Genomic DNA, 15,570 nt, shown 5'->3' with positions numbered 1-15,570 from the left:
AATTTCTGGTTAACTTTCATATATTAATCTGATATTGAGTTACTAGAACTAGAGAAAAATAGAATTGAAAAAAATAGATTTCATTTTATGGCAGTGACTACTGTAGTTTTACAAGAAATATTAGTCTAATATATTGAATTTGGTTTTCAAACATAGAACTTGTGTTTTTAAATATACACTTATTGAGGGTTTTTTTTTTTTTCAGTCATGATTTTACAGTTTGAAATGGGAAACTCCCTACATGGTTTTCATTCACTCTGTAGGTTACTGTGATGGAGCTAAGCATGTGTATATATATGTAGGTGTATATAAATACACACACAAACGTATGTAGGTATATATATACACACACATACATACATATATGCATATGTATGTATTTATAGATACATGGATATAGAAAGAGAATGAGAGAGAAATTTACTAAATATTCCTATCACCAGAAAGTCTTCTTATAAATTTAATAAACATTTAATATTACAATTACATTATAATTACCATGAAGTTTATTCTATAGAAAAATCACTCCTTAGTTATATTTTGATTTTGCTTTTATTTTTAAAATCTGGTTAAAAATATATTTTTTTAACATCTTTACATTGAGAACAGTATAAGTATCTGACAGTTCAGCCTGAGCTGGGCGGTTTTTAAGGCTCTAGCTTCAGGGTGCACTTGAGTGTTGAAGCACCTTTGTCTCTGCCTGGACTCATGGCCTGCGGGGCCGGGTCCCCCAGGTCATGGGTAGCCGGAGCCAGCTCACTTGAGTTTCTGACAGACCACACAAGACCATGCAGCTGAGGTCTAACAACAAACTCAACAAACATTTAGGAGTTTTGAAGACTCTCCTCTCCTTTCCACTCTTTATACTCCCCTTAGATTGAAAGACAATCTCATCATCCAATGAAAGCACGACAAAATAGCCAAAACCCTTTGCACCGTGCTTCATTAATGGAGCTTTGAGAAAGCAGGAGACTTCACTGGTGTGGCTTTCCACTACAGAGGACACTAGGGACCAGCTCACCTCAGATTTCCCACTTCTCAAACCAGAGAGAAAGCATCTACCCAATATATCCACTCCCCTTTTCCTTCTGCTAGAGAATATACAGAGAAGATTTTTTAAAAATCCTGAATAAGTTCATTGTTTTGTATGCTATGAAGAACTATAGTACAAGTAGTTTCTTTTGTGAAACATGCAATGGACTTCATTACTTATAATAAACATTTTCCCTGCATTACTTTTTGTATGGCAACTTAGTGTTTTCTACCAGTAGTTGTCTTTTTGCCACAAGATAGGAAAAAAAAAAAAATTTATGTAAGACTATGATGGCAGATTTCTGACAAGCCCCATTTACATGTTACATTGTTCCAAAGGATGCTTGAGTAGAAAATACAGAAGCACTATACAAACCTACTATTACATTTGAGAAATCATTAGCCTCAAAGGAGTAATAACGGTATGCTATTAAAACTGTGAATACATTTTCAGTATCTGTATTCAAAAAAAACTTTATAAATATGTAAATTCCTGTTCAACAAATCCAAAATAAAATGCACTAAAAAACTGATATGTAGACAAAAGTTTATTTACACCATACAACATTTTAAATATTTTATACACAGTTGCAGCAGAGAAAGCTACTCAGAGCTTTCTGGAGAAAACTGCAATAATAAAGATGTGAAATATATTATTCATATAAAAGTGAGATTATTACTTTATTGCATTTAAAGCAATGAAGAATGTAGCTCAACAAACATTCATTTAATGACAAAAACTTTGCTTTTATATTATAAAGTAAAAAGTGTAGTAATGGCCAAACAGACTGTTATAAACTTTAAAAACTGCATAAATATATACATTGTGCTTCATGGTGAAGTTTTTTGAAAACTAAACCATATGAAGCGGTTACAACATGAATCGTTGCTTGAGGTTTATCTATAAAGATTACCTTACAAATCCATTCCACGGGTACTTACAACACAGGATGGTCAGAACTGTACACCTGGTCCTCTCTCCACTAGCCTGACTAGTGAGAAGTTACCATATGCAAACACCACTGACATTTGGCACATGAAGGTCCTGACATAGGATAGTCACACTGTCCAGATAGAAATGTCAGGCTTCCCAAGTCTTAAGTGTCAGTGCAATAAATTGTTTTATATCCACCTCAGTCCATTTTGATTCTGTTAAACTTCCGTTTGAAAGTCACCCTCTTGCACATCCAGAGGTAAATTCAGACACTTCTCCCACTCTGCTGGCCTCAGTTCCAAAGCGTCCTTTGCCTCTGTATCTAAAACATTGATTGTGGTGTAATGTTGGTATTCACTGGGGTTTTTGAAAGTGTCCCATGGATTCTTGTTTGGTGCTGGGTTTTCCTGTTGAGAAGAGAGGAGAAGAGAGTCATTATTGGATGAGGAGGCTTACTGCTCGTTGAAGTTCCCAAGAAGCAAGCATGTTTGTGACCTTAATCCAGTTTACATGATTCAGAGATGATTTGAAATTGTGGGCAGCTGCAGGATATGGTTTTGATTTTAGTTTTCTTTCATTGAACAAACTGATGAACACCTTCTTTATGTTATCCTAAAATTTTCCAGCCATCAAAGGCATTGCATAATTTATGGAAGACAAAGTAGATGATGCTTTGTTTTGGGTATCTTGTGAAATGCCAGTATAGCTCTCTCAGGTAGAAAGGAGTTTTCCTGCTAAGACTAAATGTAGAAAATTTAAGTATTTGGGCAGAATCTTTGGTGAAATAAAATTTGAAGATATGTAAGGGGGCATGTTAGGTAATAATAAAAACAGTCTCCAAACTGTCCATATTTCATAAAGCTGGATTTCATTAACTTTGCTTAGTTTTTAGGAAATTATCCTTTTTAGAACATTAACATGCTACTATGTCCCTTGCATAGTCTGTTTTTTCCCTGCTGTCTATTCCCCACAATTTTCTATGTATTTGGGCAGCACACTAATTCAGCAAAAATCATTCTTCCCTTCAAAGAGCACAACTTTTTGGAAAAATATATCCAGCAATATAAGGGGTTTTAAAGAATGCCTACCAGCCAGCATTCCTTATATTCCATAGTATATACCCTCTTTCTACTTAAGATTTAAGATCTGCCTCATTATGACTCCACCGATCAGACCTTCCGTATTGTAGGGTCTCAATAAATATGCATAGACATTATTCAAAGTTTCTATAGCCTGATATTTTGCTAAGATTTAGCAGTGAACTTGATTTATTTTAAACTGCTTAAAGATTTCTGTAATGAGGGAATTTGAATGGAATAGACTGTGCTGAGTGACATCAAAGAACAAGAAGGAAATCATGACTGAATTCTCTTTAGAACAAATTAAGCTAAAGCACTTAAACAACTATAATTGTTGAATATGCCCTTTATCTCTTCCCCTTCACCCTAAATTCTAGCCTTCAACTGCTTATAATTAATTAGTAGGGGGAATGTAAAACAGGTACTGCAGTTATTATCTGGGTTCCAATGACAGTAATAAAAATCACTCAAGTGTAGATAAACAAAAGAGACAACCGATAGAAATATGTACCATAACTAAAAATTGTTAAAATCCTCAATGCATTAGATGTTTTTAACACTTACTAGCCTTAATCATGAGTACATACAAGAAAACAATAGCTAACAGTTAAGATGTGATAAAATTTAACTTTTAGGATACATGCAGGAGATTAGTCTGATTTAGTCTAATATCCTAAACTCTTATGCACTATAAAGTCTTAAAACTCTTCCCCCCCCTTCCTCCCTTGGTCTCTTCAACTAATATTTATCAGCTGCTCTGTGCTGGGCATTATATTAGGCACTAGGGAGGATAAAGTGATGAATCAAAGATGGAAAGCCACATGGTTCACTAGGAAGCATAAGATTTAAAGCCTGATACATGCAGGTCCAAATTCCAGTTGCTTCATCTTATATGAATGTAACTCTGAGCAATTTACCTGGTTTCTATGAACCTCATATTTGCAAACCTAATATTTGCAAAACAGAGACATTTTTTGTACCAGGGGCCAAAGGAATTGGCAACATTTGCAGATTACCTACATTATGGGGTTACAAAAATAAAAAAGTTAAGGGACCTAGCATAACACTTAGTATTTAATAAATGGTCACAACTTGTTGTGAAGATGCTTATAGTTAAATAAAAGTATAAATATATAGTTATATTTGTGTCTGTAACCTAGGCGAAGTGCTGACGGGGATACAGACAAGGGTGAAGATAAGGCTTCCTTTTACGGAAAGCATCTAAACCTTTCTGAGAAAAGTGATACTAGAATTGTCATAGAAGAATGAGCGTGGTCATAAAGACGTGTGATTGGAGACTGGGTGACTGAACAGGCAAGCATATGAGAAGTAAAACTCCTGAGAGAATGCAGATGGGTCGGGACAGCTCTGAGAAAAGTGACCAATTTATTTTAGTTGGAGTGAAAAAGAATAGAATAAATAGGCAGAAGGTGAATTGAAAGCCAGATCATAAGGGACTTTGTATGCCAGGACACTCAATTTGGAATTTATTTTGTAGGCAGTGGGGAATAGTGGAAGATTTCAGGGCACTACAGTGACCTGAATCATCAATCACTGATTGAAAGGTTCACTGGTGTGAATTCTGCTGCCTCAAGCCATGGATAGGATTTATCCATCTTAGACAAAGGCAATGTCTTAAAGGAGCTTTCTGGAAATCCTTGGTCTGAAAAAGTTGAATTAGTTCAATCCTAAAAGGATTCAGGATATGTAAATTATTTGTACATTTGCTTTGAAAATAGGGGTTTCATTATGTTTGGAACAGATGTGATTTTCCATTTATATTTTGAAGATCAAGCATCATGGATCCATGAACTAAAATGGCCAATTTTAAACTTTTAAAAATCAGAATGTCTAGATTCTAATTTCACAGTATTACTGCCAGGATATGACTGAATTTCTGAGAGGTTATATAATTAATAAGGTTGGCTTTCTTGTTCATCTCCTCTGGCCTCCCATACTACTTCCCAGTAGTATTGTGGTTCTTGCCATTGTTCATAAATGTCTGGATACCCATTAGGTCTGAGGCCCATGCATCTTTAGTGATAAAGAACTACTGCACCCAGCTGTAGAAGTCCGCCAAACAGAGTGACACACACACACACACACACACACACACACACACACACACAGTGAAAATAACTTAAGGGACCTATTGGACAACACTGAGTAAAGCAATATTTAGGGGTCGCAGAAGAAGAGAGAAAGGGACAGAAAACTTACTTGAAAAAACAATGGCTGAAAATTCCCAAACCTGTAGAAGGAAACAGGTCTATGGGTCGAGGGAGTCTAGAGCTTTCTAAATAAGATATACCCAGAAAAAGCCACACCAAGACACATTATAATTAGAATGTCAAAAGTTAAAGAGAAAACCTGAAAAGCAGAAGGTTAAAAAAAAAAGCAAGAAAACAAAAAAACAAACAACAAAAAACAAAGCTTGTTATGTATAAGGGAACCTCTATAAGTACATCAGCAGATTTTTAGCAGAAACTGCATATTAGAAGGGAGTGGCACAATGTATTCAAAGTGCTAAAAGCAAAAATCCCAATCAAGAATATAAAAGTAGTAAGAAATAATGACTGCAACAATTAGTTATGGGTACACAAAATAAAAGATGTGAAATGTGATATCAAAACCATCAAATGTGGGGGGTAATTAAGATGTAGCATTTTGGAATGTGTGCAAAGTTAATTTGCTATCAACTTAATATAGATTGACATATATATAGGCTGAGATATATAAGCTTCATGGTAACAACAGTGCTAAAAGCTATAGTAAATACATAAAATTAAAGCAAAGCATGTTCATCATCTTTAGCCATCAGGGAGATTCAAATCAAAACAACATTGAGATATCACCTTACACCAGTTAGAATGGCCAAAATTAACACCACAGTAAACAACAAGTGTTGGAGAGGATGTGGGGAAAGGGGAACCTACTGACACTGTTGGTGGGAATGCAAGTTGGTGCAGCCACTTTGGAGAACAGTGTGGAGATTCCTTGAGAAATTAAAAATAGAGGATGGGATTATGGACATTGGGGAGGGTATGTGCTTTGGTGAGTGCTGTGAAGCACTGGCGATTCACAGACCTGTACCCCTGGGGATAAAAATATATTATATGTTTATAAAAAATTAAAAATTAAAAAAAAAGAAATTAAAAATAGAGCTTCCCTATGACCCTGCAATTGCCCTACTGGGTATTTACCCCAAAGATACAGATGTAGTGAACAGAAAGGCCATCTGTAACCGCAGTGTTCATAGCAGCAATGGCCACAGTCTCAAAATTGTGGAAAGAGCCAAGATGCCTTTCAAAAGACGAATGGATAAAGAAGATGTGGTCCGTATATACAATGGAGTATTATGCCCCCATGAGAAAGGATGAATACCCAACTTTTGTACCAACTGGACAAGACTGGAGGAGATTATGCTGAGTGAAATAAGTCAAGCAGACAGAGTCAGGTAAGTCTTCACTTACTTGTGGAGCATAAGAAATAACACAGAGGACATTGTGTGAAGGAGAGGAGAAGGGAGTTGGGGGAAAATGAGGGGGATACAAACCATGAGAGATTGTGGACTCTGAGACACAATCTGGGGGTTTTGGAGGGGAGCAGGTGGGGGGTTGGGTGAGCCTGGTGGTGGGTATTAAGGAGGGCATGAATTGCATGGAGCACTGGGTGTGGTGCATAAACAATGAATCTTGGAACACTAAAAAAAATTAAAATTAAAAAAAACAAGCAAAACATCAAACCACGAGGGAAGAGTACAAGACAAAAGGAAAAGAAAAAAAAAACTATAAAAATAACCAGAAAACAAATTACAAAATGGCACTAAGTACACACCCATCTAGAATTACTTTAAATGTAAATGCACTAAAGTCTTCCATCAAAAGACATAGAGTGGCTGGATGGATAAAAAAACAAGACACATATATATGCTGCCTATAAGAGACTCACCTCAGTTGTAAACACACACACAGACTAAAATTGAAGGGATGAGAAAAGACGTTCCATAAAAATGTAAACCAAGAGAAAGCTGGGTGGCTATACTTAAGTCAGACAAAACAGACTTTAAAACAAAGACTAATAAAAGACAATGAGCATTACATAATGATAAAGGGATCAATCCAGCAAGAAGATATAAATTGGTACTTATGCACCCAACCTAGAAGCATATAAATTAATAAAGCATATATTAGCAGATATAAAGGGAGAAATCGATAACGATGCAATTACACTAGAGGACTCTAACACCTCACTTAAATCAATGATAGGTCACACAGACAGAAATTCTAACATAAGCCTAAAATGATATATTAAACCAGATGGATATAATAGATATATATGTCAAGATCACAGCTAATGTTATACTGAGTGGGGAAAAGCTTTTAGCTTTTCAGATAAAAAACAAGACAATGATGCCCACTCTTGCCACTTTTATTCAATACACTATTGAAGCAATTAGGCAAGAAAAGGAAATAAATGAAAAAAATTAAAAAAGTAAACCTGCCCTATTTGTAAAGGACATAATTTTATGTGTAAAAAGCCCTAAAGACTTCTTCAAAAAATTGCTGAAACCAATAAATTCAGTTAAGTTTCAGGATACAAAATCAATATGCAAAACTCTTTTGTGTTTTTATGCATTAACAAAAAACTATCAGAAAAATCAAGAAAACAATTCCATTTCCAATTATACCAAAAGGAATATAGTATCTAGAGTAAATTTAAGCAACGAAGTAAAAGACTTATACACTGAAAACTATAAGAAATTGGTGAGAGTTAATGAAGAAGACACAAATAAATGGAAAGATATATCATGTTCATGGGCTGGAAGAATTAATATTGTCCAAATATATTACCCAAAGCAATCTATAGATTGATACAATTCCTATCAAAATAGCAATGGCAATTTTCACGGAAATAGAACAATTCTAAAATGTACATGGGACCAGGAAAGATCCCAAATAGTCAAAGCAATCTGGTGTAAGAAGAACAAAGCTGGAGACATTATGCTCTCTTATTTCAAACTATATCACAAAGCTACAGTAATCAAAACAGCATAGTATTGGCATAAAAACAGACTAACAGAACAAAGAGCCCATCACCCAATTACCACCCCCCTCTCCCTTTCCAAGGGCATGTGATGTTATGAAAACTGGGTAATTATACTGATGAATCATTGAACATTATATCAAAAACCAATGATGTAATATACCTTGGCTAATTAAAAAAAAAAAAAAAAGCCCAGAAATTAACTCATGCATATATGGTCAATAAATTTAAAACAAAGGAGGCAAATCAAAACCACAGTAAAATATCTCACACCTGTGAAAATGGCTATTATCAAAAAGACAAGAAATAAAAAGTGTTGGCAAGGATGTGGAAGAAAAGGAACCCTTGTGCACAGTTGGTGGCAATGTAAACTGGTGCAGCCACTGTGGTAAACAGTATGGAGGTTTCTAAACTAAAAATAGAACTATCTATTCTATTCTGGGTATTAATCTACAGAAAATTAAAATACTGATTTGAGAAGACATATGCACCCCTATGTTTACTGTGGCACTATTTACATCAAGGTATTGAAACAACCAAAGTGTATGACTGATGGACAAATAAAGAAGATGTGGTATATAGATACATAATGGAATACTACTCAGTCGTAAAAAAGAATGAAATTTTGGCATTTTTGTGACAACATGTGTAGACTAGAGGTGATTATGCTTATTGTAAATTAAGTCAAACACCATATGATATCACTTATATATAGAATCTAAAAAAAAAACAAAACAAATGAAGAAACAATACAAAACTCAGAAATGAAAAGAATAGATCAGTGGTTGCCAGCAGGGAGGGGGTTTTGGGGGAAGGTGATATGGGAGGAGATGGAAAGATACACATTTCTGAGACAAGTCAGTCAAGGGGATGTTATATACAGAATGGTGACTTTAGTCAATAATATTGTATACTACATAACTTTATATGCTGACAGGAAGAAACTAGATTAACTGGGTTATCATTTTGCGGTATATACAAATATCAAACCATAATTAATACTATTATGTTAATTGTATCACAATAAAAAATTATAAATTCAATATAAGCCAACATGCATGAAGTTTACAAAGATGCTAATTTGGTCTTGGGCTATATACACTGAAGTGGAATATTAGCTGAATATTAGAATTCAGGGCCACGGGGACTACCATAGGGCTCCCTGAGCATTTCGCATAGTTCATGGGTCTAGGAGCAGGCTAGCTGTTACCTCCAGACCAGTCCCTCCCTCCCCACATCCATCCATCCTTTTTCTCCTTCCCTCTCTTTTCTTTCCTTCTTCCAACCGAGCAGTAATGAGGACCAGGGAATGAGAATTTGTTTATTCTATATTCCAAAAGAGCAAGAATTTGGAGAAGCTCCTTGAGGGAAAGGGAGCTTGATGGAGAATCGTTTGTGAGACACACTCAGAAAAAGAGAATTCTTTCAACACTGCCTTTTCTTTGTAGTGTGATTTAGATGTTGTCCTGCCTGAAAGCAGGGAAATGGACTAAATGGTCTTTTGGGTTCCCTTTGATACCCAAAATTCTACATAATTATCATCATTTGCAGTGCTAGGCAGGTGTTGTGAGTTAGTAGCCAGAAAAAAAGGAAAAGACTTTGAGATTTTTGTTTTGAAAATGTCTTTCTCTATCCAATTATGCGATTTTTCATTAGCAATGTGCCACACGAATTATGACTGAATTAAGGGTAATGAACTCACTCACATGTTCATTATTAATCAAAACTGAATAAGGAACTCTTTTTTTTCCCCCCTGTTCTCAGATATTTAGGACAATAGTCAAGCAGCAATGACAACTCTATCCTTCCCACTCTTAACCTCCCAAATGATAAATATTTATAAATCTTTTCTAGAAAAGGCGTGTTGCTGCAGAGATGTGGTGTAATTAGTAGGCTATTTTGGTTGTCAGGAAGCTGAGATACAGATATTTGTGTCATTAATGATTTAATACCCAGACCATACAACAAGGGGAAATTACAATCATATTATAGTCGTCAGCTGTATCTGTTGCATAAGACTTTCAGATTTATAAACATAACCCTTTCCTTTTTTTTTTTTTTTAATAAATGAAGTTTCTTCAATTTATTTCAATGTTAGCTCTCAGTATTCCAGAATGAGTAGCTAATGTGTTTAGGTCTAATCTCAATGGTGCAGTTCTCATTTGCCTGGTGAACTAAAAATTGACAGCCCAATATTAGGAGGAGTAGATAAGAAAGACCCACTCCCTACATATAAGTGTCTTCTATTTGCCCAGCATTGTGGTGATGATAACAAATAATGCATGATTCTTGCTGTAAGGAGGAAAATATGGTGATACACACATGAATTATTTACAGACCAATTAAGAGTTAAGGTCTATTATATTTCTTATAATCTTGATTTAACAAACACAGACCATTACCATGACCAGCATTGTACTAGTACTGAAAGGAATCAGGGAAAACAAAGGTATATAAATTCTTGTTCTCAATAAACCGATGTTACTAATCAGGAAACTAAGACTTAAACTCACAACACACATATCCAAGATTCACAGGAGTTAGAAAGTGACCAAACACCTTATCTCTTACAGTGATACAAACATATACGTATATATGTATACACACACACACACCCCAGAACCCCAGATGTTGGGAGGAGGGCCAGGGCTGCAAAGGTGTAAGGCAAAGCCACAGCACCCTATCTGGAGTGAGGAACAATGGAGTCAGATGGTAGTCCCAACTCTGTCTCTCATTGCCAAGTCTCAGCTTCTTAACATCTCACGTGCCCTACCTCTTTGGAAGGTATTATAAGAATCAAAGAAAGCATTATTTATTAATTACCGTTTTCTTTGTTCAGTTTAGGAAAAATTGAGATTTAGAAACCCACACTGAGTGACTTCCTCAAGACCAGATAGATCTGGGTTGAGTTTTGTTCTCTTGATCCAGGGCCCTCACAAGTAATTTTGTAGCCTTCTCTGGAGCCATGATTAGGCCATGGACATGGTAAGTGCACACTATCATTTGATGAATTCCTATGCTAGGATTGTAGTAGTGTGAACAAATGAGAAGAAAATGGTCCAATGAATAATCAAAGCCTTTGAAGTTTCCCAAACCTCTTCTCGTAAAACATGAGTCTCTGGGAGACAAAAACCTATCACTTCGGTTTCAGGTAACAGAGTGTACATTCAAATGTATATATGTATGTACATATATGTTTATAAATATTCATAATATAAAGAAATATCTAATAAATATATAATTATATAATAAATATATAATTACAAGTCAGACTTGCAAATGCAAGTGGAAAAATTTAGTCATCTATTTAGGTATTTGAATTAACGGACTTTTAATGATGATAAAAGGGCCAGGTGAACCTAATACATTTTTGATATATAACTAATTCCACTTAAAGCTTATAATTGAGAACATTTAAAACATGAATAAAAATGCTTAAAAAGTCTATCATTCCTAATTTGTTTCTTAGTACATTCCAAATACATTGTGCAGCATTTATTTTTTTCTACATATGCCACTTCTTTGTTCACAAGACGATGAAAAGCTCCTGGAGGGCAAGGATAATGGCTGACAGGACACGTCATTATTGTGGTACCCGGCACTGATGCAACAACACATACTCACCATACTGCTTGTATTTGGTATATCCCGAAATCTGTCCAAAGTTTGAAATTTCTGATTCAGCTCCTGAAACAGTTCCATATGCCTCTTCCTTGTATGCATGACCTTCTGCAAAACAGAACAGAATGGCCCTCGTTTTTAATTTGATGTGTACATTTTTAAAAAGATATTTACTATTTTCACTTTAGCTAATAAAGAAAATCAAGTTTGGCAGGAATCAGGAAGTCCCAAAAGACACCAAAAATGCAAATAAGCTGCTAATCCTTGTTTCATAGTCAGCACTTCTTGAACATGAAGAATTGGCTTTATTTCCACTTACGAGATAACCAAAAAATAGTTTTCTCTTGTGAGTGCATTAAAAATGTAGCAGTCATTCCTGTGTAAGATTTTCATCATTCAAAGTTAAAGCTGTTTTACAAAAATTGTTATAATATAAGAAAATGTTTAAAAATGTGGACTTGTAAAGCACCCAAGACTCTCAATGTTTGTCATGGGAAATACTACTTTTTTATGTATTATTTCCATAAACACTAAAATCCTAGCTGCTCTCCTAAAAGAGTAGCAAAATCCCAGGCACTGCCATTTAAGGCTGACTCAAAGCACTGAAGTGTCTGAAATATATGTGAGATCTAAAATCTTACAATTTCCATGAATAATGACTAAACTTTTCAAAAGGAAAATCTGACCCATAGGCTTCATATATTTATTTACAAGATGGTACAGAATCTGAACAATTAGAGTTCAGAGCATAAATTGTGTGGTTGATGAGCTTCTCAAATCACCAGTACAAATATATTAATCTTTTTTTCCCCCAAATATATTAATACTCTTTATCCTTGATTAAATCCTTTTCGCCCAACTTTATCATAACTCAACAAATAGAGTCCTAAATAAAAATGACCCCAGGGTAAGTATCATAGGCTGAATCTTTTTCTATTTATAGAACGTTTAACAGAGAAGATAATAAATCCCCTGTATTTACAAGTATTATTTTAAGGGAGAAAACACCTTCTTCAATTTTGATTTTTTTTTTAATGTTAAAAATCAGTATTTCAGTGATTGTTCCAAGATTGCGCCTCCATATTTGTGCAAGATTTTATAGTATTTTAAAGCATGTGCCTCATAAATCATGATTTGCTCATGTGGGCTTCATAGGTGTATTCTATTCATGACTAAGCTTGGATTTCAACATTTGGCCTATTGTTTGAATTAACAAGTATTTTCAAAAGTACAGATTTGTTTTGGAATAGAAATACATCTTTGGGGAAGAAATATATACAATGCCTAATTTTCTTCTAAAAAGACACTTGAAGAGAACATGATCTCCTTGAGAGGGGGAAAAAAAGCAAAAGAGAAATGCAAATTAAATCTTTAACATATTTTTAAAAAGCCTTATTCTATTATGCCAATTTAATTTCCTGTACTTAATGAATCTGTGTCTAGGTAATACTTTGTTTAGCTAGTTTCTTCTATTTTCATTAGCCTACTTTTATGAGAATTCTGACATTTTAAGTCTTGCTCTAACCAAATTATTTTCATCTGTGCTCCTTTAGTTCTAGGAGTTGGCTGTTAACAAATCAGGTGGTTGAGGATGAGAACATGGCAACATTACTCATGATGAGGACGTGAAACATAGCAAGCAATTACAGAGCGATTAACTTCCCATCAGTTTTGGGGAGAGTACAGGAAACAGATTTGCAGGATTTACAGAGAAACACCAGGCAAACATAATTTGACTAGCAATGGCTGATGGAGATTTATGAGAGGGAGGATTTGCATAAGCAACTCAGTGGAGGGATTTTGAGGACCACATAGCTGGAAAACATAATGAAATACATTCTATCTCTGGGCACTCAGATATTCCCAGGCAGTACCAGAGCCTAAGACACTGATTAAAATACTGATTTTTGTTAAAAGAAATACCTTAAAAACAACAACAACAACAACTATGGTCATCAGAATATGAACTCTGGCTCTAACTTTTGAATTTTTGTTTTGTTTTTCATAGTAATGAATCTTACCAGGTAGTTATTTTTTGCTGGGCTGCAGTAGGACTAAAGTCACACTACTGTCATTTCTTTAAAGATACTTCACTCTATCAGTTAATACATATTCATGAGCACCATATATTGTGCTAGATGCTGAAGTGACAATGGTGTGCAAAAGCCAGTAGAGCTTCTCCCCTCTTACAACTCAAGGCAGAATAGAGGACATAGGCATTAGTCACATAAGAACTCAAATACACATATGTTAGAACTGAGATAAATAAATGGTATGTCTATGTGAGTAAGTGGTAGGGGAAATCACTAAGATAAATGCAAGTGAGGCAGATTTCCAAATTTTCATAGTCATTTTGAAGCTGAAAATTCCCAAATCGGTTATTCATCATTTTGTTTGTTCTCTTTCTTCCATTCTCTAAAATTCAGAGAATTTCTGGTATAATTCTTATTTTTATGCCCTTTCTCAATGAGATCATTCCTTTCCAAAGACAAGGAGCTCATTTTCTTGTAAGATAGTTGATGTTATTGGCACAGCTTCCTCATTTTAAGGTGGGCGTGTGATGATTTTTGTCTGTGCAGTCTCCATTTGTCTTTTATCTCATGACAAGGTCCTGACTTTGCCTTGGGGATTTATACCTGCCAATGGTGGCAAAAATGTCAATGGAGGTCCCTACTGTCTACTGGCCAAAAGGTCAGCTTTTCCATATCCTTCCCAAAAGTTCTTTTTTGGTTGGCACTCAAAGTCACTCTCTGTCTCGTGCAACCAAATATCTCTGTTGGATAAAGCATGTTTAATGAAGCAAAGTGTTCTGATTGAATAGGTAGCAGCTGATTCTGAACTGAGTGGATTTTATTTTGAGGACCTACATTGTTAGAACATACTAAGAAAAATATATATGGTGAATGCAAGTGTTCTATAACCAAAAAACCTTCTGTAGTGTTCTACATAGGTTTATAAAAGCTACTCTAATAGCTCACGGACGCCACAAAGAAGATTGAAAGAAATTAAAAATTTGGGTGCTGAAATCTCTTCCTAACCAGAAACATTACTTGCAAATCCATCTGCATGCCAGATAGTCATTCTAATTTGAAATTGTCACTTTGGCACAGCCAGAAATCACCATAGCAATGATGGCCTGATGGTTCCGACAGAAGTACCACATTAGAGCTGCCAATCAAGAGTGTACCTATCTGTTAGGGCTCAGTCTGATTTTCCATGCATGTTCACAGACTTAAGTACACCTTTCAGTTTTTTCAGTCAGGGAAGCTTCCATTATGGTAAATAAACTGGAGAGTTTCCAATCTGGCAATGTTTTGGGATTAAAAAAAAAGTAGCTGTGGTTTTAGATCTCACAAATAAGTATGGTTTCCCTTTATCTATTTACTTGTCTAAGTAACTATTTATTTGCAGCACTCATGCCTTTGATGGTCTTAACTATGTAATTAGAAGTTTTTGTGCTTACTGGCCCTTTTAATCCTCTTTTTGGATTTTACTCACCTTAGGGTTTTATCTGTTTATCTTTTTCTTTCTTTTGTCACTGAAACATCCTGTATCCCAAAGAAATTGACTTCTGTGAAAAACTCAATTTTCTAGAACCTTGGGAAGATGATAAAGCTATAACCGATGTAGATTTTCTTTTTAAATAAACAAATATATTCTAATTGACACTATATATAGAATTCAGGTTGCCTGAGTTATAACTCCTGTCAAATAACATCGGCATCTTTTGCAATAAAGAGAAATGCTTAGCAATATTCCCTTCCACTTGGGTTATAATGACATCATTCTTTTTTTTTTTTTTAAGATTTTATTTATTTATTTGACAGAGAGAAATCACAAGTAGGACAAGTAGGCAGA

General features: G+C 35.0%; 1 protein-coding gene across 5 annotated transcripts in view; it reads right to left on the bottom strand.

Annotated features, from left to right (window-relative positions):
- Window positions 1–517: 517 nt before the first annotated feature.
- ADGRB3 (adhesion G protein-coupled receptor B3) overlaps window positions 518–15,570 on the bottom strand; it is a 739,102-nt gene continuing 724,049 nt past the window's right edge. For 3 of the 5 annotated variants that reach the window (XM_032340373.1, XM_032340374.1, XM_032340377.1), the window contains 2 exons: window positions 11,716–11,820; window positions 519–2,373 (listed from right to left, as the gene is read on the bottom strand). In XM_032340373.1, coding sequence (XP_032196264.1) covers window positions 2,185–2,373; window positions 11,716–11,820 — 294 coding nt within the window. In that variant the 3' untranslated portion in view covers window positions 519–2,184. Of the gene's footprint in view, window positions 2,374–11,715; window positions 11,821–15,570 lie in introns of all 5 variants that reach the window. The other 2 variants (XM_032340376.1, XM_032340375.1) reach the window with 1 other exon arrangement.

Source organism: Mustela erminea, chromosome 4 (assembly GCF_009829155.1).
Source record: "Mustela erminea isolate mMusErm1 chromosome 4, mMusErm1.Pri, whole genome shotgun sequence".
In the NCBI taxonomy this organism is placed as follows: domain Eukaryota; kingdom Metazoa; phylum Chordata; class Mammalia; order Carnivora; family Mustelidae; genus Mustela; species Mustela erminea.
Note: the sequence above shows the minus strand (reverse complement) of the source record. Positions and strands in the feature narration are given on the sequence as shown.